The sequence below is a fragment of the Stegostoma tigrinum genome, chromosome 13 (assembly GCF_030684315.1).
Source record: "Stegostoma tigrinum isolate sSteTig4 chromosome 13, sSteTig4.hap1, whole genome shotgun sequence".
Classification (NCBI taxonomy): Eukaryota; Metazoa; Chordata; class Chondrichthyes; order Orectolobiformes; family Stegostomatidae; genus Stegostoma; species Stegostoma tigrinum.
In genome coordinates, this window is record NC_081366.1 from 42,864,166 (window position 1) to 42,891,187 (window position 27,022).

Here is a 27,022-nt window from a genome sequence, read left to right on the forward strand (position 1 = left end):
ACCTCAGTTCTAAAGAATCACCCCTTCGCTCTAAGGCTGTTCCCTCAGGTTCTAATCTCTCCGACTAGTTGAAATGTCTTCACCACATCCACTGTACCTTAGCCTTACAGTATTCTATAAGTTTCAATGAGATCTCCTGCTCATCCTTCTAAACTCCATTTAATGCAGCGTCCTCAACCACTCCTCATAATGACAAGCTCTTTAAGCTTAGGATCATTCTTGTGAACCTCCTGTGGACCCCACCAGAGCTAGCACATCCTTTCTGAGAACCTATCTTTGTGTCATTTGCAAACTTAGCAACAGCGCCCTCAGTTCTTTCATCCAGATTGTTAATGTGTTACATGAATAGTTATGGTCTCATCACTGACCCAAGCACAACTCCACTAGTCACCAGTTGCTAACCTGAAAAAGTCCCCCTTTTCCCCAGTCCTGAAAATCAGCCATTCCTCTTTCCATGCCTACACCATGCCACTAATACCGTGGACTCTTGTCTTATTGACCAGCTTCCTGGGGGGCACCTTGTGAGAAGCCTTCTGGAAATCCCAACAGATCGTGTCAATTGACTCTCCTTTGTCTAGCTTGCTTGTTACCTCCTCAAAAAATTCTAAAGTAATTATAAGGCAAATCCTTCCTTTGTGAAGCCATGCTGACTCAGCCCTATTTTCCATGCCCTTCCAAGTACTTTGTAATCTCATTCTTAATAACAGACTCTTAAAATCTGACCAACGGCCGAGGTTAGGTTATCATTTTCTGTCTTCTGCCTCCATCCCTTCTTAAACAGGGGTATTACATTAGCCATTTGCCAGTCCTGTCGGACCCTCTCTCACTCCAATGATTCTTAAAAGACACCATTAATGCCTCCACCATCTCCTGAGCCAGTGTGAATTTCAATTCTATACTTGTTGACATTTCAAAAGACAGATAGATGTCAGAAGCCAGATGAATGTAGAAACTGATTTAAGGCCAAATTCATCCAAAAATAAACAAAGATTTCCCAAATTGTGCACAAGCAAAAAACAGGTTCAGCCTACGAATTGAGAGTGAATCATCAAATGTTCTTTTGTGCTTATGGGTATTTACTGGCATGGTACTGCTCCTCTGATTTTTATATTGCCTTTTATCTCAAAAAGTGCATTACGTTAACTGAGAAAATAAAATTCTCTGAGAAAAAGTTAATGTAGCAGTTATAGACTTGATTTTCTACCCCAAAGTCTGAAGTTCAAATTCCACCATGACAACATGGTGACTTTCATTTAATAGATGTGGTAATTTGTGGAACAACACTGATTAGTTCTCTAGCATCCTGTCTGTTTGATCTATATGTACTATGTTTTCACCTAATATTGTTGCCCGTTAATGACGACTTAATATTGCATCCAGATTATAATTAAAATCCTTTAAATTGACAGATCAGTTCAGAAAATTTGAAAGAAACAGCTCAGGCATTATATGAAGACAAATTTAAGGTAATCTAAGTCCAATCAATGCTGCAGAGTATTCCACAATGACATTGGGAGACTACAATCTAATTGATTTCACATGTTGGTCATACATTGACCTGACATAATTGTATTCACAGACTCATACCAATCAGCCTTTAATCCAGACAGCTCCATTATTCAGAGACAGTAGGAACTGCAGATGCTGGAGAATCTGAGATAGCAAGGTGTAGAGCTGGATGAACACAGCAGGCCAAGCAGCATCGGAGGAGCAGAAAGGCTGACGTTTCGGGCCCAGAAGAGTCTAGGCCCAAAACATCAGCTCCATTATTCACTTTGTGTAATCTATATTCTGTGTTGAGTCTGAATTTCACGGGCTCAAAGACAATTAAAGGAATTCCTTGCTTATCAATATTGATTTTTCTTTATTCTTTTTTGAGATGAAGGCATTGTTGGCAAGGCCAGCATTAATTGTCCATTGCGAAATGGCCTTGAACTGAGTGGCTTACTGGATGGTTTCAGAGGGCAATTAAGTGGCAACAACATTTTGTAGGCCAGACAAGAAAAGGACAGTAGATTTCTGAGATTAGCTTTCAATTCAATACTTGTTTAATTATTAATTCATTAAACTTAAATTCCACCAGCTGCCATCACCAACCTCATCCCCAACCCCACCACCACACCGACTTGCCTCTACCCATAAATTCAACTTCAATTAAAGAAACACGATATAAATCGTTGAGTGGGCAATGTCATTGCCTCCATCTGACATTAAGAAACATATGATTTTCCCAATTCACAGTCTTAACAAACCCTCAATTTCATTTTCACAATGTTGGCAACCCCTGCCCCAGTACTGTGAAGTCCGGAATGTCTGAGTACTACCGTATTCCTCTTACATTCTCCAACCAGAATTGCTAAAAATGAGATTACTACACATCAATGTTTCCTGTTGCATACATTCAATTTCAAACAAAAAAGAAATTGGAGAAAATTTAAATAAATAGATGACAGATCTATACATAGATTATTTTCTTAAAAAAACAATAAAATTTGCGAGAAAAGGAAAAGAACAGTGTTTGCGTTTTCCAGGCAATGTAAATCAGTGGGTCTGAAATCCTGCCCAGTTTAGCAAAACAATCTCTTAAAAACTGATCGCTCATTTGATTTATTACGTGTAAGGAGATGTCTGTTGGTTTCACAATGAAATGAATTCTAAATAAAAATCTAAGAAATAACGTGTTGTTTTGTTGCTACTTTTCCCTTATATTTAGATTTGTTGTTGTATGGGTTTTAATGTCAAATCTTAAGTGTATTTTTGCTTTTATTTATAGGGGAAAGTGAGTGGATTAACTGGAATACTCAATTTTAGGGATGATGGGACAAATACCAATATTCTGTTTGAAATTCTTGGTACCAGTTACAGTGAGGAAAAGGATAGAGGGATTCAACGTGTAAGCATTATTTTGTGCTCTGGAATTAATACGGGATTTTATACCATGCTTGTTTTATTAATGCATTTCTCCCTGAATTTTGATTGCTACAGCTCTTTGTTTTCATAAAACAAAATTTCTTTATGCCCTTTTCCATCAGCTGCGCCTTCACCGAATGGTTATTTAAAAAGCTCAAATAAAATGAAACAGTAGTTTCCAATTATAATTTTACTACATTTTGATGATGTCCTGAGAGGAGCTAAGGTGATTCAACCCATGAGGAATCTTTACGAGGATTATGTCCCTTGTTGCACATTCTGCCAGTTTCAGATGGAGGAAGAGTGATGATTGATTTTCCATTTCCCTCCCACATGTCAAGTGGCATGTTTGGAGTATCTGCTGAGATAGCTCAGGAATTATATCCTATGCACTGTAGATATGAGCTGACATGAAGCTTTCTCTGACATCTGAAATGTTCAGCACATCCATGGTGACATATGACTTGTGCCCAATTCTTCAATTTTCAAAATACTACAGAAGAGCATTTATTACCCAGGACCTTTGGACCTTCCCTGAGTTTCTTCTGTGCCCAGAAAATAGTCTCCTTCTGCTCTAATCTTCCTGGAGACGCACTGTGACTACTATACTTTCCCCATGTGTGATAATAATCATCATTTCTAAACTTGAAAATCTTTACTCAGCCTGACAACTTCACCAATTTTATGTTGACAGAGTAGCCCCAGTATCCAAGTTTATTAAATAGTAAAAATTAAGCCTGGTGTTGTTTAATTCAAATTCAGTGGCAAGTACTTTGAGTTGATTTGATTCATTATTGTCACATGTACCAAGATACAGTGAAAAGTAATGTTTTGCATGCTATCCAAGCAAAGCATACTATATATATATATATAGTATACATGTGTCAGGATAATGCAATGAAATGCAGAATAGAGTGTTTCAGCTAAAGAGAAAGTGCAGGGAAAGATCAACTCTAATATATGAAAGGACCATTCATAAGTCTGACAACAGCGGGGAAGAAGTGTGTATCTTCTGCCTGATTGAAGACGGTGGAAGAGAGTATAACCAAACTAGGAGGGGCCCTTGATTATTTTGGCTGTTTTCCCAACACGGTGGGAAGTATAGATGGAGTTAATGGAAGGAAGCCTGGTTTTTGTATGGACTGGGCTGCGTTCACAACTCTCTGTAATTTCTTGTGGCCGTAGGCAGAACAGTTGCCGTACCAAGCTATGATGCATCTGGATAGAATGCTTTCTATGGTGCAGCGCTAAAAATTGATGAGTAATTGTGGACATGCCGGATTTCCTTAGCCCTCTGAGGAAATAATGTCTACATGGATGAACCAAGTTAGATTGTTGGTGATATTTACTTTTAGGAACTTAAAACTCTTGACCACCTCCACCTCAACACTGTCGATACAGACCAGGGCATGTTCTCCACTTGGCATCCTGAAGTTGATGAGCGACTGTTCCATTTTTCTGACATTGAGAGAGAGATTGTTGTCTTTATGCAATGCTACTAAGCTGTCAATCTCATTCTGTACTCTATCTCATCATTGTTTGAGATCCAACCCACTACAGTGGTGTCATCAGCAAACTTGTAAATGGAGTTAGAGCTGAAGTTGGCCACACAGTCATGAGTGTAGAAGGAATATAGTAAGTGTCTGAGTGTGCAGACTTGCGGGGCACTGGTGTTAAAGGTTATTGTGCAGGAGGTGTTGTCGCTAATCCTCAATGACTGCAGTCTGCAGGTCAGGAAGTTGGACACAGTTGCAACGGGAGAGATGGATCCTAGGTCTCGGAGTTTGGAGATGAATTTTGTTGGAATTATGGTGTTGAAGGTGGAGCTAAATTCAATAAGTAGGAGTCTGACGTAGGTGTGCTTGTTATCTAGATGTTCCAGGGATAAGTGTAGGGCCAGGGAAGTGGCCTGTGACGTGGACCTATTACAATGGAAGACGAATTGTAGTGGATCAAAACAATCTGGGTGGCTGGAGTTGACGTGTGCCAGTACTAACCTCTCAAAGCACTTCATTATAATGGATGTCAAAGCCACTGGGAGGTAGTCATTAAAGGAGGTTGCCTGATTTTTCTTTGGCACCGGAATGATAAGTGGTCTTCCTGAAGCGGGTGTGAACCTCACATCATAGCAAGCTGAGGTTAAAGATATCCCATGGCAAGGGACTCCACCTGGGCCAGTCACTTTCCGTAGATTCTCCCTCAAGAAGACTGAGCCGCAATGTCTGTGGTAGTGAAAGGTACACCCAAGGCTGTCAGAGCAGGTGACACCATTTCACTGATTTTCCATTCAAAGCAAACAAAGAATGCTTTGATCACATTGGGGAGGGATATATTGTTGTCAGTGATTCTACTCGACTTCACTTTGTAGCCTTTGTATTGTGTGCTCCATGCCACAGCCGACATATGTTTGTGTTGTAAGCCTAGGACGCTAGCTTAGTCTCTTTTTGTCTCTTAGTATCCCTGATGACTAATGCACATCATAAATTTACAGCAATTGTCTTTCATACTAACAACAAACTCAGTTTCCAAATGCATTTCTGGCTGTCCACCCACATTGTTGCTATTTAAAGACAGAAAATGGAAGAAATGCTGAGTAGGTCTGGCAGCATCTGTGACAATAGGATCCAAGGTAGAGTGTCAAGTCAGACTTTTTGTTCAAACAGGAAGAATTTAGAAATGTAGCTGACTTTAAGCAATTGTAAAGAGAACTTGTAGTCTTCAGCTAATCTGCATCATTGGACCCAAAGGCTGCTGCTTCCACAAATACTAAGCTCTCACTTTGTTCCTACCTCTATTCTAATTGGGCCATCCTCCAGGACATCTATGCTCTCCAAATTCTGACCTGTAGAGCATCACAGATTTTAATTGTTACAATAATGGCTGTATCTTCAGTAGTGAAAACACAAATGCTCTGATTCCTTTCCGTAAACCTTTCTGCATCTCAATATCTACTTTCTTTAAGATACGCTTTAAAATTGACCTACGTCTTTGACTTTTGCTCATGTCTTCCAATTCCCTTCTAATATATATCTAGTTTTGTGCAAAACTTTGACCATACTCCTTTGAAGAACCATTGGAACTTTACATTTGAGGCACTAAAGAATGCAAAAATGGGCTCCACCAACTTCAGCTCAGCTGATGAAATTTCACAGAGTTGAAAAGTTCACTGGCTTAAAAAGAGCAGAGAGTATTTAATGCATCCATGTGTGGTTCAAACAAATCAAGCATTTACAAAAGAAAAATGTGGATTTCACCATAATTGGACTACGAAAAGAGGCAGAGTAAAAGTACAGAATTGATTCTTGCAATTAGCCAATGAATAATTACATCGTGATCCATGATACAAAGCTATGAAAGAATGTAATCTTACCTGCCATACTGTGACAGGATGTATTGCTTCACTGCTCCTGCATTAGGGAGGTGAAAACTTAGCCACAGCTTCCACTTCTAACAATTGTCTATCCAATTACTGTTCCCTGTTGGAACATGTACATTTATAGATGTGTGTTCCAGAAAATAACAAGAATTACCTCAACGCATCATCTTTCCAACCACGTTGTTAATTATCTTGTTGATACATTTGTGTAGATTTTACAGACGTTCTTGCTAATTGTAATGTCGTAAGCGAAGGAGATTAAAGGGCAAAAAGAGACAAGGGGTACATTATAGATAACAAAGTGTGGAGCTGGATGAACACAACAGGCCAAGCAGCATCTTAGGAGCACAAAAGCCACCTCCACCTCCATGCTTACTTCTCTAACCATGAGCTTTTGTGCTCCTAAGATGTTGCTTGGCCTGCTGTGTTCATCCAGCTCCACACTTTGTTATCTCGGATTCTCCAGCATCTGCAGTTCCCATTATCTCTGAAGAGGTACATTATACTTGAGCTTACCCATACAATTTTCAGTATAATTTTCAAAGGGTTGAAGAAACACCTATTCAGATTCAGATGATTTTGCACAAGTGAAGCAGTAGTGTTGCAATACTAATAGCTGCATAATTTGGGTAGGGTTATATTCATGGCCACATTACCAAGTCAGGTGGACATTCGTCTGCAGGGAAGATGAAATTGATGATTCAGAGCTTTCTTCGTCTAGATATGACCTGAGAGCTATTTCTTTAAATAAAGTTACAAAAACAACACAAATCACAAAAATATAAGTTTTGGACCAGAGAGAATAAGAACTGCCGATGCTGGAGTCAGAATAACACAGTGTGGAGATGGAGGAACATAGCAGGTCAGGCAGCATCAAAGAAGTAGGAAAGTTGACATTTCAGGTTGGGACCCTACTTTCTCTCCCACTCCTTTGATGTTGCTTGGCCTAAGCATTGGCCAGAATGTTCGCATTGTAACCTTGGTGCGATTCCAATAGGACAGAGAACAATTAGCTGAGAGCCTGATATACCTATAGCTTCCTCTGGACCTCCACATCAGTGACCTGATGGAAGTAAAGCATCTAAGACCATTTACATGAAGTAATAAACTCAGGACCAGGAACTTCTTACTGGCAGATTTAGGATGACATTGTGGCTCAGTTGCTAGCTACCTCACAGTACCAGGGACCCAAATTTGATTCCAGCCTTGGGTGACTTCCTGTGCAGAGTTGCAAATTCTCCCTGTGTCTGTGTGGATTTCCTCCCACAGTCCAAAGATATGCATATTGGGCAGATTGGCCATGCTAAATAGCCCATAGTGTGCAGGCTAGATGGATTAGCAATGCGAAATACAAGGATAGGATACGGAGGTGGGACTGGGTAGGATGCCCTTCAGTGGGTCAGTGCAGACTTGATGGGCCAGATGGCCTGCTTCCACACTGAAGTGATTCTGTGATCAGGCCAAGGTCATGATTTTGTCTCCTGAGGACCAGTTCTGGAATTTTTTTTTAAAATTACCCCATCATTGGATAATGATATTTTACTGATAATTCAAGGGCAAATTGACATTCCAGGGCACAAATTGACTTTTAACATCCTCATAATGAAGGTAGTACCAATGCTTCATGACTGAGCAAATCATTGGAGGTTTCCTAACCTGTGAACTCTGAATATATCAGCATCAGGATTCTGAGGTATGAAATTAGCATGTACAACAAATTGTTTGAACTTTTGGGATCAATGAATATGAAGCTAACAATCGCTGCAAACTTCAACTCAAGCAAATTTGATATATACAAGCTTTGGAACTATAGATCTGATTATAGGAACCCAAGCTACATCTTAAGAAATCACAAGCTGTAATTTTTTAAAATTAAATATAGATCCAAATGACACTTAAGAAATTTTAAACGCAACATTACAACCTTACGAGATTAGGTAAGCAGCTGACTCCTTGTTTAAACTTTAGTGCAGTAGACAGTCAAACTGATTTGAATCTTCAAAGGTAAGATTAAGGTGGACCAACTCAAACACTAGTCAGAAAAGATTATAAGGAAGGAAAGGACTACATCTATTTAGCCATCATCCAGATGCCACAGAAGCAACAGCTTTTTCACATGACATCGTTGTTTTAGTGCATTTTGGACCAAAATGTTTTGAAATTATTGCAGCCTACTTCTGGAAGCAAGGGTGTCTGGCATAACAGTGCATCACTTTGTAAGTGTTCCCAAGATGAACTCACTTCTAAAAGGAATACAGTTTTTACCAGCACTACATGTAATCCTGAATATTAAGTTTTAAGGAGGGCAGGAAATTATTTCACCAAAAATATATATTTTCTGTTTACGTTCCTTAAACTTAATGGCACCTTAACAACTTTAACATATTAATAATTCATTGATGTTTCAAAGACAACAATAATTTGAACAACATTCACAGACAAATTCAATACAGAATTGAAAAGCTCTGTTCAAAACAATGGACTTGATTGTTAAATGATGCCAATAATGAGCACACAATCACAACTGATCTTATACTTTCTTTAAATATACAACAATTTATTTGAATCTAGGTGAGAGTTATGAAAACGTAGAGTGAAACCTGCTGAAGCATTTGTGAGCAGAACCTGTCTGGTATTCAGGATATGAGCTGATCATCAATATCCGTGCATTCACCAGAATCACGTTTCTGTTTGCAATTTGCTGGTTTCACTTCTAAACATCAAGCTATTACGTGAAATGTGGTTGCACTTGGATTTCAGGATTGCATTTGTTTATTAATTGCTGCAACTTTAACTCACAGACACCTCAGATAAAGGACGCAGAAAAGGTTAGCAGAGGAATTTAGCTTTTAATTAGCCCCAGTAGTGGCCTTATCTGGTATGAGGTTTTTGTATCCGATGTGGATGAGGGAACAATTGAAAGGGGGATAAGTTAACTGACCATTGCACCATTGCCCAGAGTGCCATTCAAGTGATGGGAAAACAGACAAATGTAGTCAAAATACGTGATTGCTTGATTGAGGGATTGGATATTGTTCCCTGCAGCAAACACTGATGGTTTCGTTGCCTACCTGGTGGCAAGGTTCAGGACATTTCTTCAGGACTTGAGAGGAACTTTGAGTGGTAGAGGTGGGATATGGTTGTATGACAATATGGGTACCAATAATGTAGGAGGGCCAGGAAATAGGTTCTCCTGAGGTTATATTAAAAATCAGAGACAGAAAGTTGCAAGTTGGCACAGAGTAAATAAGTTCAAAGAGTATATACATTGTTCAAAGATCAGTGTGGGAGAACTGGGTTCTGATTCAGAGTGTGACTAATGGGGAAGAAGATAGCTGTTCCATTGGGATTGGTTTCATTTGAACCATGCTGACACCACTGTCTTGGCATAATGTATAATTAGTTTGGGAGATAAGACTTTAAACTAATTATTAGAGGCTGTAGGGATCAACTAAGGGGAATTTTAGAAAAGAATCAAAAGAAATAAGAGAGTAGAGGTGCAGTGGAGTGAAGAAGGTGACAGGAAGGAGTAAAAAATATGTGAGCAAGACTAACAGAAATTAGAATCCATGACATTAATACTAGTAAATAGTCAAAGCTTAAGGCTCTTTGTCTGAAAGCACACAAGACAGATGAGTTGATGGCACAAATAGAAATGAATGAATTTAACTTGATAGCTGTTATAGAGATGTGGTAACAGAGTTATCAAAACTGGGATTTCAATATTCAAGGGGATTTGACATTCCAGAAGAGAAGACAGAAGGAAATTCAGGTAGATTAGATTTGTTTCTGAGGAGTAATATAGGTGTAATACATTGTAAAGTAGAATCTGTTTGGGTGAAAACAAGGAATCACAAGGAAAAGTATTCACACAAGAGAGTTATCTACAGGCCCTTGAAAAGCTGCATCTTGGTACAGCAAAGTATAAATTGGGAAATAAAGGAGGCGTGTAAGATGAACACAACGATGGTCATCAGTGCTTTTAATCTACATATTGACTGAAGAAATCACATGGGCAAACATAACAAGGAGTCAAATTTGTACGATAGGTCACAGATTGTTCTTCGAGCAACAAGTTATTGAACCTATCCAAGAAAAGGCAGACCTAAGAACATTATATCTAATGAAGTGTAAAGGCATGGGATCCATAAGAGATCTTGTGCTTAAGAATCCTCTGGGGAAAGTGAGCACAGCTCTGATTTTCAAATTCAGTTTGAGGGAGATTGACTCAGGTCTCAAACCAATGTCCTCAACTCAGTAAGGGGAATTACAGGGGAGTGAAGAAAGAATTGTCTAAAATGGGAAGGGAAAAAGGATCCAGGGGCAAGTCAGCAGAAGAGCAGCGGCAGACATTTAAGCAGATAATTCATACTGATCAGCAAAAATTTATTCCAGTCAAAAAAGAGGATTCAATGTGTGCAAAGGACCACCCATGATAGGCAAAGGCCAGAGGATTGGAAGGGTTTTTTTTAGGGTTGAGTAGAGGATAACTAAAACATTGAAAAAGAAGGAGAACTTGATTTGGAAAATAAATTGACAAGCAATATAAAAACAAACAACAATAATCTCTATGGCTACAGAAAAAGAAAATTAAGTATGGGACTCTTGAATGATGTAACTAGGGAATTAATAATGGGAATAAGGAAATGGCAAATCATTTAAATAAATATTTTTTATTGGTCTTCGTGGTAGAAAATATGATAAACATCCCATAAAAAGCAGATAAGCAAAGTGCTCATGGGAGAAAAGATCTTGTAACAGTCTATCACTAGGGACAAACTATTTGACAAAATTATGGGAGAAATATTTCAGAACTCACTGAATTGTGGGAACGTTCCAATTATTTGGAAAACCACTAATATTGACTCCCTGTGTCGGAATGGATGAAGATGGAAAGCAGGAAACTATCAACCAGTTAGCTTTTATGTTGTTTGGAAAATGTTAGGGTCCATTATTAAGGAAGAAATGCCTTAAAGCAAAGCTTAATGCAATCAACAGAGATATCATGGTTTTTTGAAAGGGCATCATGTTTAACAAGTTTGCTGGTATTCTTTGAGGATTTAACAATTACTGTTGATAATGGGGAACTGGCAGATGTGTGTATTTAGATTTCCCAAAGAAATCTGACAAGGTGCCACCTAAAAGTTTATTGCAGAAGGTGGGAGCTCAGAATTTTGAGTATAATGTATTCTTATGGATTGAGGTTAGCTTACCACACACAACATAAAGAATCAGGATTAATGGGTTTGAGTGCCACAACAGTTAGTCCTCCGTAGCATTCCTAATATAGCTAACAAATAATTGTCACTTGGAAGAGGGGGCAGAGTGTAATTTGTCTAGATTTATTGATGATGCAAAAATATCTGGGTGAACATAAGGAATCTGCAAAGGGATAACGTTAGGTGAATTGAATAGACAACAACATAAGAGTTTTATGTGGGAAACTATGATGCCATGCACTTTGTTAAGAGGAATCAAAATGCAGAATATTATTCAAGTGGAAAGGGACACCACAAAGTAGTGCAGTGAAAAGGGATCTGGGTGCTCTGTGCAATAAACATAAAACCATTAACATTCAGGTGCAGTAAGTAATGAACAAGCCAAGTACAATTTTGACCTTTATTGTGAGGGGTTTGAAGTTTATAAATAGGCAAGCTTCGCTACAACAATTCAGTGTGTTGGTGAGGCTGCATCTATGGTACTTTGTACAGTATAAGAAAAAATGCACTGGCATTGAACGCAGTTCAACAGGAATTCACAAGGCTGATTCTTTGAATGTTAGGGGTGAATTATCAAGAACAGCTGAACAGGCTTCTGCAATAGTGTCTAGAAGAAGGGATGATCTTATTGCAAGATACAAGGTTCGAAGGGGGCTTGACAAGGTAGACGTTGAGAAGCTGTTTCCACTAGTAAGGGTAATCAAACTAAGGCACCCAGTTAGAAGATAAGAGGATAGTTGTTTAAAAATGAGAGGCAAAGGAAGTTCTTCTCTCAGAGGGCAGTGAATGTCTGGAATTATCTGCACCAGACAGCAATGGAGGCAAGGCTATAGAATGTAATTCAGAAAGAGTTAGTTGAATATTTGAAATATCAGGGAACTGAGGTCAATGATGAACTGGCAGGAAGGAGGAGTTGAGGTCCCCGGCAAATCAGCCATGATGTTCTTGAATTGTGATGCAGGCTTGAGGGGCTGAATGGCTTACTCCCGCTCCTACTTCTCATGTTTTTGTCAATAATTCATGGGTTGTAAAACAGAACCCATCACCAACTGCAACAGATAATCTTGGTGCTTTTACACAGGAACACTTCTTTTGAATTCCACAGCTGACCAGTGTGTCAACACTTCTATATACAATTTCGCCCTTGTCTCCACAGAAGTATCATCATATACAGCACATTCACTGTACTAAAAACTAAAAGGCCTCATTTATTCCATCTTTTCAAAGGAACCTCCATTAAAGTTGTTTGAATATAGTTAATAGAGTATGGAGGCCTACTGCTTCCTACTAACTCTGCTTCCCCTTGAGACCAGTATGTGAAAAGTAAACTCTCAATCCTAATCTGCTCTTTTTTTATAACTGGAGATAGCAAGAATGTATGCGATAGATTAATGATGTTTTTACTTGAGCCTCTTATGAGATTGGGTCACTGTTGTTGTATTATTGCACAGATCTCAGGAAGTACTATACTTTAAGATAGCTGGCTGACATCATGACATGTGATGTTCTAGTATAAGAGGTACATTCAGTTAGTTTGTCATTAGTCAATTAGTCAGCCAATCAATTGTATGTAATATAATAGTAATATAAGTAAGCATTTAACCTAAACTGAATGTGTACATCTGAGATGTAGTATTAATCAACATGATTTATTGTTAATAAAGTTCCAATTGTCTATTTCAACATGAATCCAGTACTTTGTGGTATATGTTACATGGACTATCAAATTAATAATCACAAAGACATTGTAGTGGCTGCAAATTAACAACAAACACATACTCGCAGGTGACAGCAAGTGGGTATTCAAAGCTGAAGTAAAATTTCAACAGTCAAAGTTGTGAAAAGTTCTTCTTGTAACAATCACCCATTGGATATCTGTTTTTAAAGTTGGACTTCTTACTGGCAACCAAGATTAAAGTCCACACCTGTACTGAAGCTGTAAAATTTTGCTTCCTTCTCTCTTGCTCTTTAAAAAAAAGGTCTTCAGCTGACCCAAATTTAAAGTAGGAGTTTCAAAATGTGCTGAAGGACAGCTCCAACCTACTAAAGTGCTCCTAGAACAAAACTGAGGAGAAACAACACTACATAGCATGTTTTTTTTAATAAAAGCCTATAACTGTGTCAAAACATATTTGATTTTGGCATCTTACTCCTGAAAAAGGTGATAAAAAAACAAGTTGCACATGATGTCACAACTCACTCATTTGGCATGATCACACCTACAGGCACAAAGCTGCTGCTTTTAAAACAACTACAGCAAGAAATAAAATGAAGAGAAGCCGATTATTTTTGAAGTAAATTTTACAAATTGTAATTTTTCAACAGCACAAGCCAGCATGGTTTAGGATGAAAAGCATGGGTTAACTCTCCAATCATAATTTGTCAGAATGATTCAGGGAAAGGCTGAATCTTGACTATGTAAATTAACAGACTGCAAGGTGAGACAGTCTGTCAAAATTCTGATCACTTTGGGAGGAAAGAGTGAGAAGAAGTAAACTTTCCAGTATTTTGAATGTTGACTGCAAGATCCAACCAAGCTTGTGTGAGTCCTAGAAGAGTCCTTTAGGATTCAAAGGTTCGAATTAATGTTAGAGTACCAAAGGCTAGATGAAAATAGTGACCAATTTGTGTGCAGATGTCATTACAAAGGTGCAGATGTGATTTTACTGAAGGCAGGCGAAAGACAGATCGAACTGATCATCTATACCTATCAAATCTTTTGAAATGGCACTTCTAAAAAAAAATCTAAAGACTCCATCTAGACCAGGAGGCCTGGGTTTGAGATCCACCTTGAAACATATATTGGAAAATATGTATAACCTTGACTGTGTATGTAAATCTGAGATATAATATTAGTGTCATAGTTAGTTGTTAGTAAATGTCTAGATATCAGTCTTACTACAAACCCAGCTGTCAATGGTATATGTTATGTGGGCTTACACATAGAAAATCATGAGAACATCAGTCACTTCACACCAGATATGCCTAATACTGCTTGTTACACTTCTTGTCTACGGACATTGCATTGACAATTTGGCCCATTTACTTCTTATTATATAGGCATTGGATACAGCAGATTGGAAAGCACAAGTCTACCAATGGTGCATTTAATTGCTGCAAGCCTTTAGGCTCTGCGAAAGCCTGCTATTTCGTTACATCTTTCACCAATCATGACCCCAACCAATCAATTGAGCTTTCAATCTTGGGTACTTGCATCTCCAGGAAATATGTATTCAAGTACGCTTGACTGCAGAAATTGCATCAGTACTCAAGACATCTGGCACTGTTACTCCCTCCCTGCAGTGTGCAAGTGGAACATTTGTTTTTTTTTACTGTTTAGAATTGGAAATAAGGAGTAAATGTTTTTGTGAGGTATGGTTGTCTATCCTGATTGAAAATCCACCCTCAAAAGTGGCACAGCAACTACTTTAAGCATTTAGGCATCTTCAGGCTATAAAAAATACTATGTTTAAACTGGTTAAGATATTTCAAACTGTCATACTTGCATTAATTGTCTTAAATATCTTATTCATTAATCTTGGAATCGATGTAACAGGACAGCTAGGGGTCCTAACCATTAACTAGTAGTGTTTTCAAAATTACTTTGTGAAAGGGGAAAAAAAACAATTATCCTCTCAAGATGTGTCAGGTTACACTAATAATAATTAAGTGGCTTTAAAGGGGTAAGCTAGCAATTAAACATATCATCATTTCAGTAGCAGAATAATTCTGATGTGCCACTTTTTGCTTCAATCCTTATAACATCCGGTATAATCTTCAGTGTGTTGTAACAGCACCAAAATTGACAGCAATTTTACATTTTCAAAGGATAGTTATAATAATTACAGTTTCACCGTCTTCACATTTATATAATGAGCTGTGAAATGCATGGATCTTTAGGGAAGTAAAAGAGTATAATTATACTATAATTAAAGTTAATTGCATTATTTTAATAAAATATGTTTGTATTCCCTATTTAGCTAGGCCTTTGGAGTCCAACCACTGGATTGAATGGTTCTCTTGTTGATCAAAGACTGGAAAATAGTATGGAAGGAGTGACACTGCGAGTTGTGACAGTACTGGTAAAATAGAATTTTTTGCCTTCATACATAGTTGAATGTTTGGCAGCCTGCAATCATATTTAAGTACATGCACCATCAGAAATGAGATTCTTATTATAACAATACATACTTCATCAGTATTATACTTCAACAATGATTGTCAGAATCATATATCTGAAAATAAATGCATGACTTGTCTTCCTCACATTGAATGTCTTTTTTTAAATGTAATCAAGAAGAATATTAGTAAGAACTTAACATTTTCTTTAAGTTCAATGAATCTCTAGAGCGATTTAATACTCAATCATATTTGGATGACTCTGTTCTACTGCCCCAACACCCTTTCTGATGTATTTAACAAACACTAAACTAAACAATAAAAAATAAACAATGTTTTCCTCCTGAATCAGATCACAGTCAAAAATTAAACAAATAATACATACAGCCAGAGATAGTGGGAACTGCCGATGCTGGAGAATCTGAGATAACATGGTGTGGAGCTGGATGAACACAGCAGGCCAAGCAGCATCAGAGGAGCAGGAAGGCTGACGTTTCGGGTCTGGATTCTTCTTCGGAAGTGGGCGAGGGCAATGGGATTCTGAAATAAATAGAGAGAGAGGAGGTGGCGGATGGAAGATGGATAAAAGAGCAGATAGGTGGAGAGGAGACAGACTGGTCAAAGAGGTGGGGATAGAGCCAGTAAAGATGACTGTAGGTGGAAAGTTAGGGAGGTGATAGGTCAGTCCAGGGAGGACGGACCAATCAAGGGGGCAGGATGAGGTTAGTAGGTAGGAAAAGGGGGTGGCGCTTGAGGTTGGAGGAGGGGACAGGTGGGAGGACGGACAGGCTAGGGAGGTAGAGACAAGCTGGGCTGGTTTTGGGATGTGGTCAGGGGAGGGGAGATTTTGAAGCTTCATCCCCGCCGCCCTGACCAGTCCATCCTTCCTCCCACCTATCCACTCCTCCCACCTCAAGCCCCACCCCACCTCCTACCTACCAGCCTCATTCCACCTCCTTGACCAGCCCATCTTCCCTGGACCGACCTAACTCCCCACCTACACTCACCTTTACTGGCTCCATCCCCGATTCCTTGACCGGTCCGTCTCCTACTTTACTTATCTTCTTCTTTATATATCTTCTCTCCGCCTCCCCCTGTCTCCCTATTTATTTCAGAACCCCCTTCCCCTCCCCCATTTCTGAAGAAGGGTCCAGACCCAAAATTGTATCAGAAATAATAGGAACTGCAGATGCTGGAGAATCTGAGATTACAAAGTGTAGAGCTGGATGAACACAGCAGGCCAAGCAGCTTCATGGGAGCATTCATAGGAGCAAAGTGATTGGCCTGCTGTGTTCATCTAGCTCTACACCTTGTTATCTCCAGACTCAAAATGTTAGCATTCCTGTTCCTGTGATGCTTCTTGGCCTGCTGTGTTCATACATACAGTCAGAAAACATGAAATAAGCAAAGACCTATCAGTTGACTAAGCCTGTTCCTGTTGCAAATCTTATAAAGTTTACCCTAGTGTAAACTCTGTCTCAACAATTTTATTTCCCAAATTGGGTTTCTGTATCAATGATTTCTTAAAGACAAGAGAATTGCCACCATACATGTTTAACTTCTCTGTACTGGGACGGATCACTATCCCCCAGAAACAACAAACTGCAGATCTAACAGTGGTGGGAACCATCAGATTCCGTGGAATATTTGACCATTTCAGTCCATAGCAATTCCTGTAAACTTCATTCCTGTTCCCAACTAAATATTTATCAAGACTTTTTGATTTTTCTTTCTTGAAGGAGTTAATCAACACAGCATCAGGTGATTTTGCTCTGTTGTCTGGAATCATCCTTCTTGCTCTTCTCTGAATCCTCTCAATGCATCTCTCTTTTTGAAGGTAGGGTGTCCAAAATTGCACAGTGTTTGACTATGGCCTCACCAATGATCTGTACAAGTTTGGGTAATCTATTGCCCTTTCTAGTCAAATACCCATGAGATCCATCCAGCATCAGATTAGTGTTGCTGAATACAGCTACACAACAAAAAATTTTGTGATTGATTAGTAGCAATTTTTTATGTCTTCCATACTTCAGTATAGATAATGCTTACGATTTACAAATTCATGCATCCTTTTCAAATGTGCATTACATTCACTTCCAATTAAATCAATTTACAATGTCTTAAACTATCTGCTTAATTTCTCTAGATTTTCTCTAACTTTGTGTGCAAGAACAAAACTCTCTGGAAATCCCTTGTGTCCTACTTCCCAGGCACTTTTTTTAGCTTATCATCACTCTATACATTTTATTATTAAGTCTGCCATCGATGTAATTGCTTAACCTACCGTGATTATATGAATTTAAACCTTTCAAAGATTTTTGCTTGAACTTTATCATATTTCTAGAAACACTGAATAAATATTTTTTCAGCATAGCTCCCATTTATTTGTTTAGTTAACTCTTCAAAGAACTCTAACAGATTAATAACCATTTCCAATTGCTATCAACTATTTGCTGACTTCTTGTTATGCTCTTTTCACTTTTGTTTGAATAATAATGGCATCCCATATAGTGATAGTAGGAACTGCAGTTGCTGGAGAATCTGAGACAACAGGGTGTAGAACTGGATGAACACAGCAGGCCAAACAGCATCAGAGGAGCAGGAAAGCTGTCATTTTGGGTCTAGACCCTTCTTCAGCAAAAACCTTCGAAGAGTCTAGGCTTGAAACGTAGGCTTTCCTGCTCCTCTGTTGCTGCTTGGCCTGCTGTGTTCATCCAGCTCTACACCTTGTTATCCCATATAGTGTTCTTGAACATTAATATGACAGTATATGTTGGGTATGATCCACAGTTTCATGTCTTGCTCTTTTTTCAGTATTATGATGTGCAGGTTAAAGTGTTTGTGAGAAAGTAAATTACAAGAGTATTGAAAATGTTAGGTAATATTATCATTATTATTTCAATACCTTAAAATTACTAGATTTTATGCAATGATATTTAATTCAAATTTTGTTAGCTTTCCAAATAGAAACTTGCATTTATTAATATTGATTTACCACACCAATAATTTTTAAACAATTTTGATACCTTTGCAAGTGATCATCTGGAATCTTGTTATTTGACAAATTTCGAGATTCAATATCATTGTTTCCGAAAAATGGGAGTTACAGTGGTATTTGCAAGTATAGTGCTACCTTGATATGGCACTATTTGCAGAAGCCAGGAATAGCATTGTTTTGAGCAGATATTTGATGAAGGCTACTTTAGGGTATCAACCTTCATTCAAGTCCACTGGCAGCAGTGTGAAAGCAATCCATAAAGTCTTCGAGTTTCTTTGCCCAGCTCCATTTATTTCATAATAAACCAATGGAACTGATATTCTTTTCTTCAGAGATTTCTTTTTCGCAAAATGTGAATGACAAATATTTGAAAGGTGGGCAACTGTCAAAGAGATTATTTGTAGTTGTCTAAACATTCTAACGCAAAAACAAATAGAGAAATATTTAGGGAAACAGAAATTATTTATTTTGATTAAAGACTGAACTGTATAATGAATGAGCTCCTGGTCCACTTGCTGCATTTAGAAACACATATCAAAAAGTGATCCAATTTTCTTGATAATACTCAATGCAAAGATTTGAATGACAAGATAGCAGTTTCCAAATAGGAAATACGCTTATTTAATTAATCAAACCTCTGTTCCACTATTCAGTGAGGCCACTGCAGTCTAATCCTGCAGACTCATATTTTCCTTTTAACGCTCAATTTTGTTGACTAGAAATCAATCAGTTTCAGGGTTGAGATTAACTATTGTAAAGGTTTATTAGATCTCGTCATTTCAAATCTTGTAATCCTTCCAGTCAGTCACTAGAATTTTAAATATCATTTCAAAAGTACTTAGGTCTCAATAGACTTCAAAACAAACTGCAATCTGCAGTGAAATGTTATCTCTGTGTACCCTGTGTATTCCCCTATCCATCTGAAAAACTTCAATCAAGTCACTGCTTGATCTTCTAAATTCCATGGAAATATATACATAAATCATGGAATCTTTCTCTGCAATTTAACCCTTGAAGTCCAGGTATCATTCTCATAAATGTACTCTGCATTCTCTCCAAGGTCATATTTCTGTTGTAAGGGAAGGAGGCCAAAATTGCACACAATACTCCAGGTGCTTTCCAAGAATTGTATCCTAAACTGTGGTAAAACCTTTATCTCTTCTGGTCCTGTCTGGCAGACATGAAGCCTTACATTTTATTTGATGTTTTGATCAGTTTCTGTACCTATCATAATATTTTAATGATCCATGTATCTAGACCCTCAAGTAAGAATGCCATGTCAGTAGCTATTTAAGCAACTGTGGTTTTAACTTTCTTTGGACACCATCAGCTTTAGTGAGGTGCCTCATGCAGTTCTCCACTATTCACTTCATTGTGTGTGTGCCACACCTGTTTGGCATCATGCTCATGCTATCGTACAGTCACCAGCAAAAGTATCCACCACTGCTGGAAGCTTCTGGGATTTCTTCCACTCGTGCCATATTTAAGGCTGCACCAGGTTAATCATTGCGTGCTATGAATAGCCCTTCACTAATACACACAGTTGGAGAGAAACAAAAAGGAAAACCTCCGAGGACACATGGGTAGCATAGGCAATTCTTCATTGGAAATAGAGGTGTAAATTCCTAAATGTATTTCTACTTTACATCATCACCTCTCTGATCAACTACTGTAGCTTCAGCTTTAAGAATGAAACTACAGATGTCACTCATCCCATGTTATTTATTCCAGTTCCCTCTCCCCATCCCCCTCCCTGATGAAGGGTCTAGGCCCGAAACATCAGCTTTTGTGCTCCTGAGATGCTGCTTGGCCTGCTGTGTTCATCCAGCCTCACATTTTATTATCTTGGATTCTCCAGCATCTGCAGTTCCCATTATCTCTGATACTATTTCAGGCTCTACTGTATGACTGTATTCCAAATGAGTCAGAGATGTGCTATGATTATGTGGCCAGGCTGGTGCTAGTTTGATGCCAACCTCTATGGACAGATAATGCAGCTGTTCATAACCCATGAGCATGCCATATGATGTCAGGGACTGTTGGCATAGATGCAATTGCAGAGAGCGAGAAGTGAGCTGTAATTGCCAGGTATCTGCTCTGCCTTCCATGTCATAGAGCTATTGAGTCACAAAGCACAGAAACAGGCCCTTCACTCATTGTGTCTGTACCGACCCATAAACACCATACTGTATGAATCCCATTTCCCTCCACTTTGTCCATAGCCTATTACTGCATTTTAATGTACAAAAGGCAGTAGGATTTGCCTCCATTGCTAGATTCCTAGAGCCATAGGGCTTTATTGATTGCACTCACATGTTTATCAAATCACCCAGTGATTGGTCAGTACAAGCCCTCAATAACCCAGTATAGAACCACAACAAGAATTTTGTTTCTTATCCATGCACAGTTTCATGATAGCTGACAAGACACCATCATTCCTAGTTGCTCAGGGTGGCATAGATTTCACGTTCCTCCTGAAACTCTGTAAATTATTTTAGCAGACAAAGGATATCACTTGAAGAACTTCATACTCATCCCTTTATATGACCTCCAGGTGGAAGCACAGAACTATGACACCTGAAGCTGTCTACTCATGAGGACAACCATTGAACAGGCCAAAAGTACTTCTGAAGAAGGAATTCCATTGCCTGAAACAGCCCTTCTTCCTATTATCCTTTCATTGTCATGTGTACTCCATTGCAGGTGTACGCTGAAAAGCTTTTATGGCGATATCTTAGGAACAAGTAACTAAGTTCAATTCTTGGATACAGCAGAGAAATAGAAGCAGTTGCTTAATTACAGAGTTGAAAATAGGAAAATATGAAGGGGTTAACATTACAGTGTTCTAAATTAAGTTCTGAGGTAAGAATTGCACCTCGCACCGGACTCTGCCCAGGACTCGCTGCCTGTGCGCTGCTGTGGGGCTGCTTCCCATGTGCTGCTGCAGGGTTTCTTCCCCGTGCTGCTCCAGAACTCACTGCTCATGGTGTTCTTCGGCTCATGGGGTTTGCCTGCAGGTCCCAGAGCACAAGGTCATGCTGCATGTGCTGTTTCCACTGTAAGACACAGCCCGTGCCCTCTCCTGTCCGCCGTAGCACTTGGCCCACTCATTCCACAACTGCACCTTCCAGCTAGGTGAGGGGAGAGAGAGAAAGGGGAAACCACACAAAGGAGAGAAACAAAGGCGGAAAAAAAAGGTAAAGGGATTGGTGAGCAGAGGAGCTCTGACTAGAGCATCCGACTGTGCTCTCATCTTGACTAGGCCATCTTGAAAGTCATTGAGTCATTGAGACAGACAGCACAGAAACACACCCTTCAGTCCAACTCGTCTGTGTGACCAAGTTTCCCAAACTAAACTAGTCCCACTTGCTTGCGTTTGGTATATATCACTCTAAACCATTTCTATTCGTGTACCAATCCAAACATCTTTTAAATTGTGTAACTGTACCAACATCTACTTCTTCCTCTGGCTGTTCTTTCCACATACGAACTACGGTCTGTGTAATAGTTGCTCCTCGAGTCCCTTTTAAATCTTTCCCCTCTCACCTTAAAGTATGCCCTAGTTTTGAATTTATCCAACCTAGAGAAAAGACCTTTGGTATTCACCTTATCCATGCCCCTCATGATTTTATAAACCTCTACAAGGTTGCCCTTCCACCTCCTACACACCAGTGAAAAAAAAAACAGCCTATCCAGTCTTTCCTTATAACACGAAACTTCCAGTCCCAGCAACATTCTGGTAAATCTTTTCTGAACTTTCTCCAATTTAATAGCATCCTTCCAATAGCAGTGACCAGAACTGTATACAGTACTCCAAAAATGCCTCACAAACATCCTGTACAACCTCAACATGACGTCCCAACTAAATGCCTTTTTAACCACCCTGTCTACCAATGATGCAACTTTCAAAGGACTATGAATGGTCACTTGGTGCCTGAAATGCATTCCTACAAGGCTCTTACTCATGGAAATTGTTTGCTGCATTCTCCATCACATGACTTTTTACAGATTTTGCACAAGAGGGTGAAGTGCTGAATTGACACAATTTATTAAAGGGTGAACAAGATGAAGAGGAGGATACAGAACATAACAGTGTCTAGGCTATTTAAGGATGTGGCAGATCATAAGTCAACTCTATGATCAGAATGGCATGAATAACATCTGTTCCTTGCATGTTTCATCCATGTCTTAATCATTCTGCAGGTCTGCATGCATTGGGGATCACTTTATTCTGCTTGTGAGGACATAACCCTAAGCATACAACCTTGAATAGATCCACTATTATTGCTAATATATAGTATTATCTCCAGCAGTTTCACTAATCGGCATTTCTCCATGTTCCAGTTTTCATGTTGAACCCTGCAATATTTTGGATCATAGGTCAACATCTTCAATGTTATTAATACAAGACTATGTATACACTCACAAATTAAACTAACCCAGTTACCCAGTCAGTCCTCTGTCTGATGTGGTGGCCTCCATACTCAACCATTTCTACACATATCCTTTGTGGTATTAGATGAACTGGAGGAGACAGAATTACCAATGTCTGATATGCAAAGTCTAACATACATGCAGTAGTTATCCTCATCATTGATGCCCAATAATGTAAATTCACTGGGCATGTCCTGCCATCTGTCATCTGATTACCATTCCACTGAGAGGGCATCTGTCTGATTAGTAAAATTCTAATCAATGGTTCAATGTTTTCAGTAATAGTGTCTCAACAAAATCTGTTTTACAAAGGATATTGTGTCTGAGGTTGACCGATCTAATTCACAAAACATTTGAAATCAATGCTTTCAATATTTATACCATTGGATGCTATACACTGCAAAATAATGTAACAGCAATCTACTGATTATCATTCCACTTCTTCATTAGAATCCAGAGTGAAGATTTGCACTGTCATGCATTGGGCCATCAAATATAGAACAGGTTTTGAAAGTGGGAAGAATGCATACGGACTCATATCCAGATCTTCAAATAAATCCTACTCTTGGAAAGTGTCGATGAATTTCCAGCACGGAACTGTTTTTGATCATTTTGTTTATAATTATCCATTTAATGTCAATTTCAGCAAGTTAACACTGACCCCACCATGTTTATTTAGCACTTGAGATAGATAACGGGAACTGCAGATGCAGGAGAATCCGAGAAAACAAAGTTTGGAGCTGGATGAACACAGCAGGCCAAGCAGAATCTGAGGAGCACAAAAGTTGACGTTTTGGGCCTAGACCGAAGGGTCTAGGCCCGAAACATCAGCTTTTGTGGTCCTCAGATGCTGCTTAGCCTGCTGTGTTCATCCAGCTCCACACTCTGTTATTTAGCACTTAATATTTCTTGACATTTGGAATATTTGATTTGATTTTGCAGTCAAAGCGAAAACCAAAATGGTTTGGTAGGAGGATATCTCTGAGCTGTGAGGAATGTTCTAGGTAACAATTATTGTGAAAGCCATAACTAAGAAGGATAAGAACAAAATATGAAAGGCATATTGCTTCACAAAATCATTGCAAAATCTGAACTGCAGTGTTTTTTAGAATTTATGTCAAAAAATGTATTTTTGCTTCCTTGCATGTTTAAAATTAGAAGATTGAGTGCATGATAATGGATAACTTAGGCTGTTTTTTAAAGAAAGATAACAGGTGCAGGGAAAGAATCAAATTGAAGAATGCAGCAAATGGGATTTTAAAAGACTATGTTAATTCAAGAGGGAAAATCAAAGAATAGGTGAATTTGCTGAAGTACAAATTGAGTAGAACCACTGCAGATGTTTATGATATGTTAAATAAATTGAATGTACTCCATATGTTGACATTCACAAGGGAGGATTATGAACAAATTCTGACAGTAAGATGCAGGAAAATTTATCCAGGCATGTATAGAATTAAAAATTGTATTCTGCAGCCAATAGAAAGATGATCTACCATTCTCATTTTATCATGGAACTTTAGGAGGAAAGTAGTAAAACCTTCACAAATTATAAAGCTAAGAGCTGAAGGATTGCAAGAGTAATAGTAATATTGAAGAAAGAAATAACATGTGTAAAGTGACCTGATATTAATTGACAAGTAAACCTTAACTATAATGACCCAAGTTATCTTAGCACATTCCTGCTGATGCTTTCAATGAGCATTTCAAGAATATATGTGATAAGAGATATGTCCTTGAGGTGATAAGCTTGCTATTAAGCAAGTTATATCAAATAGATATTTGCAAAAGTTTTTAATGAAGTTCCTCATGGGATAAGTAACCAAATTTTAAGCTCCCGGAATAGAACTTAAGCAGATAGATTGCTTAGGAGATGAGCACAGGCATGTTATGTTTCTGTTTGTTATCAATGCTTCTCTCAGTATCAACATTTGAAATTCCATGAGTGGGCAGATTGTCTAGTTGGACCAAGAAGTTCTTCCTGCAACAAAGAACAGAGGATGGTGATAAAGGAAATATTCTTCAATTTGTGTAAAGATTTAATGTATAAAGGTATAAAGTTTAATGGCACAGTGACATGCTCTGAAATTGTTGTGCTTATGAGTGCTATGAAACATGCCTTTGTAGGCATATTATACTTGCTTAAAAACATGATTGGTAGGCTAATATGAGTGGAAAATAATTGTCCCTGGAGAAATGATGGCCGAGTATGTAAACTGGCTCTGATCGGCCAGATGTGTATACATGTGAAATTATATATAAATAAGCAGGTAACATTCAATCTGTGTGTGGCGTGCAACAGTATAATTTTTGAGAAAATGTAGAAGTAATTTGAAAAGAATGAAAAAGATTGTTGGAATAGAAAACATATTTGAGAATGGTCATTGACCACATCCCAAAAATTGGGGGGAAAAAACAGAAATTTTTGCAGAAAGATAGGAGAGTAAATGTTTCGGGTCCAATGGCCCTTCTTCCAAACATGAGAAATGAGATACTATTTCTTTGGAAGAACAGCATCTCATTTTATGCTTGGGAACTCGGAAGCCGTGTGGATTTAATAATTCTATAATTTTAGGGCTTAAGCACGTTTTCCCCATGTCTTTCCCCAGCTCCCATACACCAGGCCTTGTCATCATAAAGGCTGCTACCAAAAACAACCCGTTGTCAGCTACTAATAATCCCAATTAGCATCTATTATTCTTCTAGGCTGACATTTATCATCTCCTTTGTCTGTCCAACTATTTTTCTCTCTCTTTGGGCTCTACCTCCACTTGCTGTTGACTTCTCCCCCTTTCCCACATGCCATCTTCTGAATAAACACCAAGCTTTTCCTGGCTGCCATCAGTTCTAAAGAAGGACCACTGGACCTGACACATTACCTGAGTTACACATACTGAGTTTTTCCAGCAATTTCTTCTTTTGCTTTTCAGCATTTGCAGTTCCTTCTTTTTTTGACATTCTACAAGTTTTTTTGACCAGTGTGAGAGAGGTCTAGACAGTTAGGATAAATTGCATAATTGAGTGCATCAACTAAGTATTAATTTACAATTCAGGACAAGTTACACTGACATTGTACAGATAAGTACTGACACTAATTCTAAAGACTGGTGTGCAGTTTTGGTTGCATTATTTGAAGTGCATTGAAAACAACTTAATCTGAGGAGTTAAAAAAATGTAGCACACAATGTTTTCACAAATGCAGAGAGGAAGTTTTTTTTAAGCAAAATCATTGTACTAAAAGACCCCTAGTATGATGAGAAATGCTAACAAAGAGCTTCACCACAAATAATGCTTCCTTTGCTTCTATTCCAATTTGGGAAAATTAGAATTAGCTTTATTATCACATGCACTCTAATGAGTACAGTAAAAAGTTTAAAGTAGCCAATTATGGTGCCATTTAAATACAATTCTTTGGGAAAAACACATGAGAAAAATTAAGAAATAAAAAGTCCAACAGTACAGATCATACAAACCAGTTGAAAAGTTTGTGAATAATGGTCAACATTGATTGAATTATTTTTACATCAAACCCAAAGTTTTCGTAAAACCTGTGCATGAAATGAACTAAAACTTCTCAGTTCACTAATTCCATGCCGAAAAGCAGAGGCTGCTTTCCTGATTTTGTGCCAGCTTGTATCTGCTTAACTGGCACAGAGAACAGGTAAAAGCAGAAAGATCAAGACTGTAGACTGTGATTTAGAAGGTGAAGCATAATACTGTCCAACCTGAGAGGTAGGAAAGGCAAAAACTCAAGATAGAGTTGAATGGAACCAGGTTAGTTATCAATAAGGAGAAAATGAAAGTTCTATTTCACAAATGTTTACCTCAGATTACAACAATTGCTTTAAACAATTCAATATTCCTGATCACTGATAGACTGCACAATTCTTTCATTATCATGCAGACTATAAATGACTGTATTCATTGTCATATCCAAATTGCATGTGTGAGCTTTTATTTTTGAGA

General features: G+C 38.4%; 1 protein-coding gene across 3 annotated transcripts in view; it reads left to right on the forward strand.

The window, feature by feature from the left end:
• The window catches only part of LOC125458525 (glutamate receptor ionotropic, delta-2-like), a 496,301-nt gene that overhangs the window by 339,964 nt on the left and 129,315 nt on the right, over nt 1-27,022 (forward strand). For 2 of the 3 annotated variants that reach the window (XM_048543868.2, XM_048543870.2), the window contains exons 8-9: nt 2,774-2,893; nt 15,486-15,587. In XM_048543868.2, the coding sequence (XP_048399825.1) occupies nt 2,774-2,893; nt 15,486-15,587 (222 nt within the window). Of the gene's footprint in view, nt 1-1,409; nt 1,467-2,773; nt 2,894-15,485; nt 15,588-27,022 lie in introns of all 3 variants that reach the window. The other variant, XM_048543867.2, reaches the window with a different exon arrangement.